Source organism: Rhipicephalus microplus, chromosome 1 (assembly GCF_043290135.1).
Source record: "Rhipicephalus microplus isolate Deutch F79 chromosome 1, USDA_Rmic, whole genome shotgun sequence".
Lineage (NCBI taxonomy): Eukaryota > Metazoa > Arthropoda > Arachnida > Ixodida > Ixodidae > Rhipicephalus > Rhipicephalus microplus.
The window spans coordinates 273583554-273596719 of NC_134700.1; the positions used below are offsets into that span (position 1 = coordinate 273583554).

At 44.6% G+C, this 13166-nt stretch overlaps 1 protein-coding gene across 5 annotated transcripts in view; it reads left to right on the plus strand.

Annotated features, from left to right (window-relative positions):
* Nucleotides 1-13166, plus strand: part of LOC119188187 (uncharacterized) — a 67357-nt gene that overhangs the window by 18489 nt on the left and 35702 nt on the right. For all 5 annotated transcript variants that reach the window (XM_075894737.1, XM_075894751.1, XM_075894757.1 and 2 more), the window contains 3 exons: nucleotides 6479-6733; nucleotides 8208-8447; nucleotides 11392-11737. In XM_075894737.1, coding sequence (XP_075750852.1) covers nucleotides 6479-6733; nucleotides 8208-8447; nucleotides 11392-11737 — 841 coding nt within the window. The remainder of the gene's footprint in view (nucleotides 1-6478; nucleotides 6734-8207; nucleotides 8448-11391; nucleotides 11738-13166) is intronic.

Sequence of the window (13166 nt, forward strand, 5' to 3'; positions counted from 1 at the left end):
TCCACGCTCTTAGAATCAAAGTTCACCACTGCTGCTTGAGTGACCCCTTCCCCGCTTTTCATGCTCGTTCAAGATGGGCGATGTGTTTACTCTCTGCTTGAGCATTCGACGACAGGTCTAACACGTGGTGGTATGCTATCGTGTGGGCCCTCCGAACGACTGAGATCGGCCGCCTCATTTAATCTCTGCTTGAGCAGCATTCATCACCCCAGCTTGCGCAATTTTACGCGCAGAAAGAACGTACCACGCACGGAGAATGTTACCAACTTGTAGTTTACGCAGAACAAGCCGGCGACTGCAAGAACCCGTCGAGTGTCCGTATAATTCCTATAGTATTAAAAAAAATTTTACTTAATAAGCTAGCAATGGCGCTGCGAGCCCGACTAAATTTCTTTGCGGTTCTCATGTCATCTTTGGCACTTCGATGACTGGAATATAAGTTTTTCACTAAATAAGAGCTATATTGGTTTAGTATGAAAATAACTTTTATATTATTTCATTTCTAGTGTGGAGTTGCTGTTCATGTTGGATGTGGTGTTTGAACATTCACATTTTGAACATTGCAACAACATCAACATTTGACATTACAGTCTGGTCACTTGTTTAGCATTTAATCTTTAGTAAAAGCCACTGCAATTTTTTCTGTTTACAAGGAAGCTTAAATTCTAATTGACAGTGATGTTGACCCGAAAAACTGCTCCAAAACTGAATTTTTATGCTCCACAACACTCCTTTTGGTGCTCCAGAGCTGCTCCAAAACTGTTCTAAAACCACTTTATTCCTGCTCACAAGGCTGCTCCAAAAGACAGAAGTCTGCTTCCACCCCTCCTAATGGCGCGGCGAGCCCGACTAAATTTCTTTGCGGTTTTCATGTCATCTTTGGCACTTCAATGACTGGAATATAAGTTTTTCACTAAATAAGAGCTATATTGGTTTAGTATGAAAATAATTTTTGTATTATTTCGTTTCTAGTGTGGAGTTGCTGTTCATGTTGGATGTGGTGGTTTAATCACATTTTGAACATTGCAACAACATCAACATTTGACATCACAGTCTGGTCACTTGTTTAGCATTTAATCTTTAGTAAAAGCCACTGCAATTTTTTTTGTTTACAAGAAAGCACAAATTCTGTTAACTAATTAACAGTCATGTTGACCCAAGAAACTGCTCCAAAACTGAATTTTTATGCTCCTCAACACTCCTTTTGGTGCTCCAGAGCTGCTCCAAAACTGTTCTAAAACCACATTATTCCTGCTCACAAGGCTGCTCCAAAAGACAGAAGTCTGCTTCCACCCCTCCTGAGCATAACCAAAACTTGCAACATATGCAGAAAGCTATTGGTGACACAAGAAAAGTTAATTTTTTTAGTTATACCTTGCTATCATTCTCAGTCTGCTCATTGTGCAATAATGTGAACAATACAGCACGCAGACAAGTTGTGAAATTATGATTTCTCAATCGAAAATCGAACATGTTCATCTCAATTTCTTGAACACTCAGTGCTCTGTTACTGCTGTACAAGCCTACCTTTGACGCATTCCACCGGTATGTGTATATGTGAGGTGGCATTTATTTCATCCATCTTGGAATTCATTAGTGCTATGACTTACTGTTTTTTAGCCCCATCATATTGTTTATTGACAAGCTTGTTTTTAATTGTTCTTTTTGTAGATGAGCATGCTTTCTTTATAGTGGGTCGTAATTAAGTTCATTCATGTTGTAGCTTGTAGTATTAGAGATTATTGGCTTTTATGTCTCTATAAGCAGCTGCTATGGCCAAGCAACCTCAAATGGAAAATTGAGCCTGCTTGAATGAGCGTTCACATGTGGCTGTACAAGGGGGGGGGGGGGGGGGGGCTACGTAAGCTACTGAATGCACAAATTTGTTTTGAGCAACTCTGACTGCAACAAATTTGGGCAGCAAAGTGATTGCTCAGGGTAATTGGCGAGTAGGTGTGTGCAAATACCAAAATTTTCAAATAGGAATCGAATATTGAATGATCAAGAGATGCAATTTTTTTCTCCAGCAATTTTTTACTTTACCATATTTTTATCTTGAAAACGGTACTCTTGTTAGCTATTTCAGCCTGTTGTTGCACAAACAAATATCTCTATCTGTACTTGCCAGGAAACATAAGACGGTGTGAAATAGTTGCACTTGCAACAGTGACGTCTCGGGCTCAATTCGCATATTGAATAAACTTTATCTTTTCTTATGTGGTAGCAAAAAGAACAGAACCTGTTGTGCCCGCCATAATGACTAGTGAGTACGAGGCCGCTGGTTCTGTTCCTGCCACGGTAGCCGAATTACAATGCGGGGAAAGGTAGCAGTTAAAACCTGTGTACTTAAACATCCGAGTGATCATTAAAGCCCCCTAGGTGGTCACAATTTATCTGGGTTCTCCTACTATCAGTTCTGGCATGTAAGAACCTAGATGTTATCGTATTATTTGTAATTTTCACGCCTGTTCTCACGGATCGACACACTAAAGCGAACAGGAGTACTTGCAGTGTCTTTCAACTAAACTGCAACACTCGTTGTCTGGCTTGTCTTTGTTTCCTTTCTCCAGAACTGCGCGTTTCATAGCAAGAAGGCTATGTCATGCTGATGTCGGCCAAGGAGTACTGGGCCTGCGGTGATAACGCACAAAAGGCACATGAAATAGACACTGTTCTGTGTCGGAAACACGCCCCAAATATGCCCCACTCCCCCACCTTCTTTTGCAGCAAAAGCTGTTATGAGATCGCAACAAGGGTCGGGTGTGCTGCAGTGGTCCGCCGCCGATGTCCGTAGCCACTATTGCGCGAAATAAGAAAAATGAAACTTAGTAAATAGCTAGGACACAGTGGAATTCTAAGCTGGGTTCCCTGCCTTCCAGCACAGTATTTGTTTTGAAACCTGCCTACCAAAACAGTGGCCATTCCCATTGTGTATTGATTTTTTGAATTTCGACCTGGTTAAAGTATTTATTTCAACATCAAAGCATGAAATATTATGCCTTCAACTAAAAAAGTTCAAGCTTTAGTATTTTGAAGTGTTGCAGTGGCCGGCATTATGAATGGGTATTTGAAATAAGTGTGTCTTAAACCATTATTTACGACAGAATAAGTTATGCACAATTTTTTTCTACCTATCGGTGACCATACGACTGAGCCTTCCGAGTGCGTCACACAGTCGCACATGCACGTAAAAAGCGATATTCAGCCTCCTACTAATTTTCAGAAAATAATTTTTTTTGTTATTCGTCTTTTCATCGGTTTAAAGATTGTGAAAGCCACAGCACCCAAGAAACTACCAGTCACTTGAATGGTCACCTTTAAGAGCTTGCTCCTTTTGCTCGTGGCTTGTCGGGCAGCAGCTGCCGGCGTGTACACCAGTGTTGGCAGTGTGTACATCTCTACGGTCGCCGCTGAAGGTCGCCTCTTTGGTGATTGCAACAATACCCACTAGAAGGCACCCCGCCACCCAAGGGGTCGGTTTTTGATGGCCCGCACACTCATCTCCTTGAAGTGACTTTGAAAGAAAGGGAAGTGAAAAGAAAAGTGTGGTGTCATAACTGTGTCTCTCAGGAGGTCACCTCAACAACGTCACACAGGGGATGTGTAGTGGGGAGAGAAAGGAATGTGAAAGAGAAAGGAAAAGAAGAAGGTGTCAGTGGTGTTTTTGTCTGGCCGCGCACGCTGCCTCTGAGCCGGGTTGAGATGGACGAATAGATGAAAAACTTTATTGAGTTCTTGAAGAATTCACCTTCCCCCCCCCCCCCCCCCCTCCGGTTTTAGAGAAAAAAAAAAATGTCTGGCAAGCTGGCAGAGCAAGGAGGATTCTTGCCACTACACTTCATTCTCTTCGCTTTGTAGGCACGGCAGCACGTGACAAGTTTCTACGATGAGTGTTACACACGGCTACCGATATCCTTCATAGCCCCCTCACCTCCCTGCTCTCAACCCCGTTGAAGGACACCTGATAGCTCCACATCAACCATTTAGCAGCGTTAGGCATTTTATTCACAGCAGCAGCCAGTATGGCATAAAAGAGCTGATGGTTAACGTGCCGATCGATGTGGCCAACACTGTGCAGTGCCTGCCATGGAACGTGCCGAACAACGCTGCCCTTGACGTACACATCATGCGCCAGCTCGTTAACAAGCCTTCCTACAGATATAGTCTCGCGAAGAAATGTCCAATGCACCTCCGAGCAAACTCCTGCCACATCATTCACTTTGTGGATATGGCAGTGATTTTTAACACAGAAGCAGAAGGCATGTCTTACAAGTTGTGCCAGAGTCCAAAAAGACTATTTTTTCGCTTTCAGGTGAAAGGAAGGCTCTTATTGTAAATAACTAATTCTTATAGTGTTGTGTGCAACTTAGGAGGTTATATATTTAAGAAATATTTGGCCAGACACAGGGAGAAAAATGTTGGATATGTACGGGCTGGTCACCAAGGCTTTTGTTCCCCTCAATGCTACTTTAGCTACACCAGCTCACAAAACTGGAAGCTGTCTAGCGCCTGCGTTTGTAAAGAGCAAAAAGGTCTATAACCATGACGCGTTGGCGAGCAACAGGAACGGGCAGATTAGTGGCCTGCGCCTCCCAGTCAGTAAAGTGGAAATTAATCACCTGAGTTATTCTATATGCTGGCCACTATGTTCCCATCGCATTGGTACCATAGAGTGACATCAGAAAGAGCCGTGGCAAGTTCGAAACTGAGCTTTCCCTGCGCACGCATGCCTCCGCAGTTGCCGGTAGCAAGTTTTAGCTATATAGTTATAGCCTCTAGAAATAGGGACCTAATAGCAATTGGGCTTTGAGCACCCCTGCCTAGCTGCAGTGATAGGTGGAAACAGCCCCCCGTGTACAAGCCACAAAGCAATGAGCAGAGTTGTCAGTTCCGCTTATAGTAAGCAGATTTGGGCTTCTTTTTTCGTTGAGTCACTTGTGGAATTTTCCAGTCGCTTGTCGTGTTTTTCGGCTTATTTGCATTGTCACAGCAAATAGTGTTATTTCAGTGAACTTTATGTTCACCAATGCGTGTTTGTTGTCACTTGGCTTGTTAGTTTAAAAAGAGTTAGTAGTTTGTCTCTACTAACCCCTTTAAAACTAACACGCCAAGGATGACACGGCACCTTTGAGAAAAATAGGTCCCCCTATCGAAACGTTGGCCAGCCTGTCTGAGGCACTTCCACTGTTCACCCTGATTATCTAACTACATTGTTGCCATCTGTCGGCTCCCATCTTGTTTTTTGATTCAGGCTTCTCATTATTTTGCTAGCATCCATACTGTGCCTGTGTCACTAAGGCACCAGTAACCTACGTGTCGCGTCGGGATTCTCAGTATTTTGCCAGCATTCCTGATGAGCCCGAGTCACCTGAGCCACCAAGGAGCCAGAACGGAATGCGCACCTCCGAAGGCATTCTATACTTCGACAACAACGATGTGTCGCAATGCTGCTCACGCTGCGTGCGGACTTTTGCGATGCCGTTCAGTTCCCCTGGTAAATCCGTCGTTGCCCGTGGAATTCCTTCTTTTGAGGCACCATCGAGTCAAAATGTGTGAACCTCCTACTTCCGAGGCACGATCCAGTCTGATCTGCTAATTGCAAAACGGAACTTACAGAGAAAAAAGGGAGCTTGCACTTCAGCAACACACAGGGCCCACTAAGTTAAACGGCCGATGTCAAGAGACTGCACTTGCACAACGCATTACACAGGAACCATGCTGGAAAGCCGGTAGTGCAGGGGCAAATACCCCAAGTCTGGCAACCAACCGACTTATGAGGCACCAAACAGAACCTTGCCCACTGCACACCCTCTGAAGCCCTTTCAATCGCGAATTATGATGCATTATCTGAAAATGCATCAAATTCGCATGACATGATTCCTAAGCACTCATTGTTACATTCTGGGAAAGAAAATGACGGAACTCTTCGTTTTGAGGGAGCTTCAGTAAATATAGTTGATGAGCATGTAACTAAGTATCTAATTATTCTGCAATTAGGCAGCTTCTATATTTGCATAAAAAGATTAACTATTAGGCCTGACACGCATGCACAGTTTCTTTTTATTAGTTTTGAGTGACGAAAAAAAAGTTTTGATGTTGGTCTTGGAACTAGTGCGTCGAACAATTGTCTAACATAATAGTGTATCCAGCGAAGTGATCCTCTGCAGCAATGCGTTGCATAACGAATGTTTAATAATGGCTAGTTGTCCACTAAGGAAGCCTGCACAATTGTGCACGCCAAGTTTCAAGCCATTTAAAGAAACAGACAGTGCATGGTGTGCCATCGAAGTTAGCATGTACAATTGTATGCACCATGACTGGAAGGGCTAACCTGCATTGGAACTATCAAAATGCTCTTTTTTTTTTTGTGTGTGTGTGTGTGTGTGTGTGTGTGTGTGTGTGTGTGTGTGTGTGTGTGTGTGTGTGTGTGTGTGTGTGTGTGTGTGTACTGAGCTTTTGTTGAATTTATTTTCCACAGGACAGTGCTACCGGCAGCATTGGTACAGCAGTGCCAAGCGTAACAAGTCCTACCGGAGCTGGCACCCCACAAGGTGTGATAGGCAATCGGAAGAGGAGCAGCACCCAGATGAGCCTGGAGGAGTGCACCAATGACGCCGTGGATGACACGCACACTCTCAAGCTGCCCAACACAGTGCAGCTGGTAGAAAGCGAACTCCCACTGGCCGAGGCTGAAAACGCGGACTCCCTCATCGGCATGTTCCTCTTCCGACAGGTGGGGCTTCTTCTACTGCAGTAAACTTACTCGTTCCTTAATACAATCGTGTTGTCCATCAAGTCGTGTATTGTTAGTGTCACATAGAGGGATGTAAATATGGAGTTCTGAGGCCTAATCGAATAGAGCCTGAAAAAGCTAGTCTGTTTTTTATGAATGGCTTAGGGATATTGAACAGTCATTCTTACAGATTGTGTAATATGGCATTCTAATACCGGTGCTCATAATTTAGGCATTGAGAACATGAATGGTGAATCTGAAACAAATAGGCAAATTTTTCACGCACACAATATGCTAGACAGTGCAAATGATCATCAAAAAGGCCAATAACATCAGACCCCCTAAGAGGGTAGGCTGCTGCACTACATAAGCTCTCATAACCTACGCTAATAACTTATTCTATGAGGTAACCTCGTTACTCACCGTAGTCGAAATCTGCACGGGTTCAGGCTTAGCGAGCCAGAGGGATGCGTATAGCCTGCTCCTGTATAGCGCAGTGCTCCACCTGCGTTCAGCTAGCAAAGCATTTAGTGCCGTGCGACAGAACAGACCCACAAACACTTCATTCTCTTTGGTGGCACCTTAAACAGAGTACATAAAATTAATTCGAGCGCAAACACGTGCATAGTGCGTGTTTGTTTGATGCCCGCGCGTGTGTGTATGTGTGCGCGCACACATGCACACACATCGATTTTGTGAAATGTTCTACCAACTAGCCCGACAACAATTTCTTTTAGATACGGTAGAACGTCCACTCCCAACATGCAAAGGGCTCCCACACGCAGACAGTAAACCAAAAGGAGAAACCGTGCGCTCGTCGTGGCTGGCAATAGCAAGCTTTGATACGCTGCTTGAGAAAAGGTCCCATGCGGCTATGCTGCACACTTCTGTTATGACCATTGGGCCTGGTCACGAGAGATCGGGCATATCTCGTGCATGTGCGGCAAGTGCGTGCATGTGTGGCAAGTGTGGCTCAGAGTAGCACGACTACACACGAGCACTAAGCACCGCTCTTTGACTTATCGTACGGATCTGGAGCTAGCACAAAAGTAAACACGGCGGCCAAGGATTACGGGGCACCCAGGCAGGCTACAGTCCAGCGATATAGAGAGCATCCCTGGCACACACCTGACTCGGTCCTGCCGACTCTCGCAGCTAGAGACCACACGCGGCACCATATATTTTTATGCGCTGTCACTTCGAGCATGGGAGAAGGCAAGGGAGCGCCAGTACGGCGAAAATGCCCGTGCATAGTAGGTGGGTGTGCATCAGATCTCTACATCATAAGTATTTGTAAACTAGGAATTTAAGAAATAGGTGTTACTGACAAATATCAATTGTTTGCTTTGATGACCGAACCACTTAGTCCATTTTTTGTTCAAAATTTTAATATATTCGCTCACCCCCAATGCTGTGGCACACTTTTCTTTTTCTTTCTTAGAATGGTGAAATGCATTGCTGCTTTTGGTTGCAGGTGTTCTCCCCTAACGACACCAGCCTGCAATGCCTGTTCTGCCAGTCCAAGTATGTGTTCCGTTTCCCCGTTGACCTGGAGAAGCACTACCATGTGATCCACGAAATAGCCGTGCATAGTGCCAAGGCAGAGTTCAGCGAGGCTGTGGTGTTTGTGTGTGTGCCCCCAGATGTCACTGAGGACACCACACTGAACTCCACGTGTCGGTTCTGCGACCTCACTCTGCGCACCCTCTCAGAGGTGAGCAGAAATCAATGTGATGTGCAACATTTGCAAATTTACATTACTTTCCCTTGCTTGCATTACTTTTCCTTGGCTTGACTGAGGAAGTTTTGTGTGTGACATTGAAAGCCATGCTTTGATTTTAACAGATCTGTTTACATGAGCCTCCATGTGACTCCTTCGTGACTTTCTATATACGAAATGAATGGGAGCTTGTGTCAATGGTAATAATTGTTACTGGTTTATGTTCCCAAAACAACTAGTGGCAATATGATTATGAGATATGCCATGGTGGAGGGCTATGATAATTTTGACTAGCTGGGGTTCTTTAATGTGCACCTCAATCTAAACACATGGGCTTTTAGCATTTTGGTTCAATTGAATTGCAGTCGCTGCGGCCTAGATTTTATTGTGCATTCTTTGAGTCAATAATCAAGGAAACATCTACTAGACTATTGGTATGTATGTGGCAGGTATTGCATTGGTTGGGAGTCACAGTTGCAGTCAATTCCAAATATACCAGATGTTTCAAGAAATGTGTTCTACATTTTCAAAAATGTGGGAAATGTGGTAGTTGTAGGCTTGTGTGAATAGTGAATTTTAGGTTCAAAGCGAATAGTTACTTTGTTCAAATAATTTCATATTGAATTCAAATAGTACCGTATTTACTCGATTCTACCGCGCCCTGGATTGTAAGGCGCACCTGGTTTTCACGACGAAAAAAAAAAAAAGTAAGGCATCGATTGCAACGCGCACCCATTTTTCTCGTTGGCCCGCACGATCACACCACTTGGGAAAACGACTCCTTTCGGAAGCGCCCTCCGTTTAAACATGAGGTACATGGGAAGCTTGTGCCCATCTGACGAGCAACCGAGCATTGCCGTCGGAAACTTTTTGCATATGCCTGTTGGCCTTCAGAGGGAAAAGCCTTTCCTCTTCATAAAGTTAGTTAGCCAGCACCTGCTTGCTTTAAACTGGCTCCGCATTAGCTTTTTTTCCAAGGCTAACTGCATAGCCCGCACTTGGAGCAGTTCTGTCGTCACGGGCCGCTGTGCCGCTCGCTGCTCATGCACACTCGCCGAGCAGCTCTTCAATTTGCGGAAACCGACCCTGCTAAAGTCTACTGAAGCCTTTGCGTGAAGCATTGATGTCTACAATCTTCTTCTTTTGTTTCTGCCAGTCCCGCACGCACGTTTCATGCACATACTTGCCGAGAAACTCTTCAATTTGCGGAAACCGACCCCTCTGTAGTCCACTGAAGCCTTTGCATGAAGCTTTGCTGTCGACAATCTTCTGCTTTTGTTTCCGCCAGTCCCGCACGCACATTTCGGGAACTCCAAACGACCGCGATGCGGCCCGATTTTGGTCCGTTTCTGCATACGCAATGACTCTTCTTTCAAAAGCGGCATCGTGGTGCACTAGAGTTTTTGGAGTCGGCCCTTCCATGTCATCGATGCTAGTGCACTACAAGATAACTAACTCCTCAGCACACGTACGAAGTGCCGCACATGGGAAACCCATAGGCAGAAATGGCCGACACGCCATGCCGACGCACGTAGGGGGCGGCTATTTCGGAAGTGCCGATGGCAATAGAATGTCTGTATTCATTTTTTTTTTCGTACTCGATTCTAACGCGCAGGCGATTTGTGAACTCGCTTAACCAAAAAAAAGGTGCGCGTTAGATTCGAGTAATTACGGTGTATGTCACATGCTCTAAAGAAAAATTTGCATATGTGCCAAGACCTCACCAGACCAATATATATATATATATATATATATATATATATATATATATATATATATATTGTTACAGATGTGATGGGTTTATTTACACTGAAATATGTCAGTGCTGTACCGTCACTGCTGAATCACCATGGCTCGAGAGCGTCCGATCTCTTCCTTCTCGCTCTTTCAGTCCGCGTTGCAATATATATTGTTCTTTAATTGATACAAGGTCTGTGCAAATGCAATTTTTTGTTTGTTTAAAGGAAATGGAAACAACATTGAATAGGAGCAAGATTTGACTTTTCGTAGAATGCAAATAATAAGCTGTAAATAAGTTATGTTTTAACATTTACTATATTAGAGCATATAGCCCGGTATAACAAGCTTTCTAACGTCAAATACTATGAATTGATGTGCGGGTGATATGTTCATTTAACCTTGAAGTGGGGCTTTGCGGCAGTGTGAATTTCTCCTTGATAAATGTTTTAATGGTTTAGCATCACTGCACTGCTGTGGAACCACCTTTACAGCCGCTTTTCCAGGGGTTACATGCAGATTATTACACATTTATTAGTTCATTACAAACTTACAAAATTGTAATTATCATATTTACCTGATGAATGGATGCCCCCTCTTTTTTTTTTTTTCTCGAAAAATCGGAGCAAAGTGTGAGGCGCATTTATTATGCGGGGCCAATTTTATAACAGCCAGGGGGGTCGGCATAATAATAAAAAAACTATAAAGAAATCCAACGGGCAAAGGGGCATCAGGTGTCGGTTAGCGGGACTGCAGCAGATGAATGTAAGGGGTCAGTTTATTATGCAGAAAAAAAAAAATCTGAATTTTGACGACCGAAGTTGGCTGTGCGTTTATTTTACGAGTGCATTCATTATGCTAGTAAATACAGTATTTTGAATTCAAATCAAAGCGAATACAATTCAAATGCTGTTGTATTTGTTAAAATATTCAAATCATTGGAATATTTGTACTAGCCTACCAACTAGCTTTTCTCTTCACTGCAAATCATAGAAATTCGACTTAGTAACGTGAAGTTTTTTGCTGCGAGTATGGCTCCTTTTTTTTTTTTTTTTTCAAGCGTTGACTGTTTCTTGTTTTTAGGTATATTCAGTGATCTTGGCTGTTGGTTGGCGCATTGTTCATTTGTTACACTAATGCTGTGCCACTTAGCATCACCACCTCCTAACTTCCTAGATTTATTCATTGCCACGGAATTCAGGTACGCGACCACTACCCGGAGGTTCACTCCAAGACTGTGCGACTTGTCGCTGAGTCAGCAGTGGCTGAACTGGCGAGCCAGTTTTTCTGCAGCGTGTGCTCGTGGGCCTCGTCCACCTTCGAGCAGCACCACAGCCACATGAAGGCAGCGCACCGGATGCAGACGTACACTTGCCGCTATTGTGGGTACTGCACACCGAGGCCAGGCCGCCTTCGTTTCCACGTCAAGCAGCGCCACCTGCAAGACCAGCCGGGTCCGCACCTGCAGTGCTCGGTGTGCTCTGTCTACGTGCATGGCCGAGAACGACTGCACAAACACATCCTGCTCTCGCATGCCGTACAGACAGGTAGGTGCCCATCATAGTGCTGCTGGCACAGCAAATCAAAGTGAGCAAAGTGGGTCGGGAATAAATGGATGTTAAAGGGCCAGTAAACAAGCTCAGACTTTTTTTCACACACCCCAACTAAGCTTGCTAATTCGTACGCTACACTAGACTGCGGCAAATACATTTTGCAAATATTGCAGCATTGTGCGCTGCACAAACCTTTCATTTCGGAAAATCTATTCCTGTACTTTTTTCCTACGCCTGTCCACTGATGATATCTTGGCTATGGGCAACATTACGCACCCCTGATCTTGTCGATTGGGTCTTTGCACTACAAAACAGTGCCTTGGCCTTTCAGTTTGCGTTTTTTCGTTTTCCTGTGTTCCCCTCTGCTATTTTGTAGAACTTGAGAGTGCCGGAGAAGCAATATTGCCAGAACAAAAGCCTCCGAGATGAAGAGGCATCTCTCTACCTCTAGAGAAAAAGTGCATACATCACCTGTGCCTCGTACTCCTCGCACCCCATCACCTCCCCTCACCGCTATGGCATGTGCGTAGCCTTACTCATTCGTTAGCTGAGCACCAATGACGTATTGCCAACATTGCTTTATGTTAGCAAAGTGGGCGTGGTCGCAAGAACAGGCTAGGCCTACTCTACGTGAAAGGGGTGGGAAAGATGAGCAAGAAACCAAAACCAGCCAAAGCATGTTGTTCTAAACCCTGTAACTTCCTTATTGCAGCATTTATTCGCAAAGTTCTTGCACCAGCCTTTTTGCGCGGTTATTTCTCCATTAGAAATTTCGACTGCGAGGTTGTTTATGGGCCATATAAGGACATCTTAGTCAAAATTAAGAAGAAGAAATGGGCATGGCCTGGTCATGTAGCACGTAGGCCCCGGGGTGGGGTCCGACTACCTCCCACGCTTAGACGTGCGTGGCTTGCCATGTATGGGCAAAAGGGGATTCTGGGGGTTGAGCCAACTCCAATGGATTTGACCTTTAAGGCAGAGGCAACACACCCTCTTTGCCCCTGGCTTCAGGCAGATGGCACCCATGGGCTGACCCAACCAGGGGAAATCGGCAGCCGCCTTTTCCTATACCCCTCTTCGATCTTTTTCTTTACTATCCTATTTCTCATCTGTCTCGTCTTCTAATCTCTTTTGTTACTTCCCCATTTTCATAGGCGGCTTGGGTTAACCTTGTGCAACTAGCCAACCTTGGCTGGCCTCTGCATGTTTCTCATTTCACAAATCTTGTAGTGTCCCTTCGTTGGGCTCCATAGTGGGTGGCCGCCATCGTTACTGAATTATATTTCAATATCACGTATAGAACTTTTCCACTGCTCAGTGATCGTGCCGCGTCAAAGCGGGTATGCACTGAAGAAGTTTTCTTTTTCAGCCGACCTGAAGAAGTATTCCCCCGCTATCATGTCGTACACAGTGATAAGTCCAA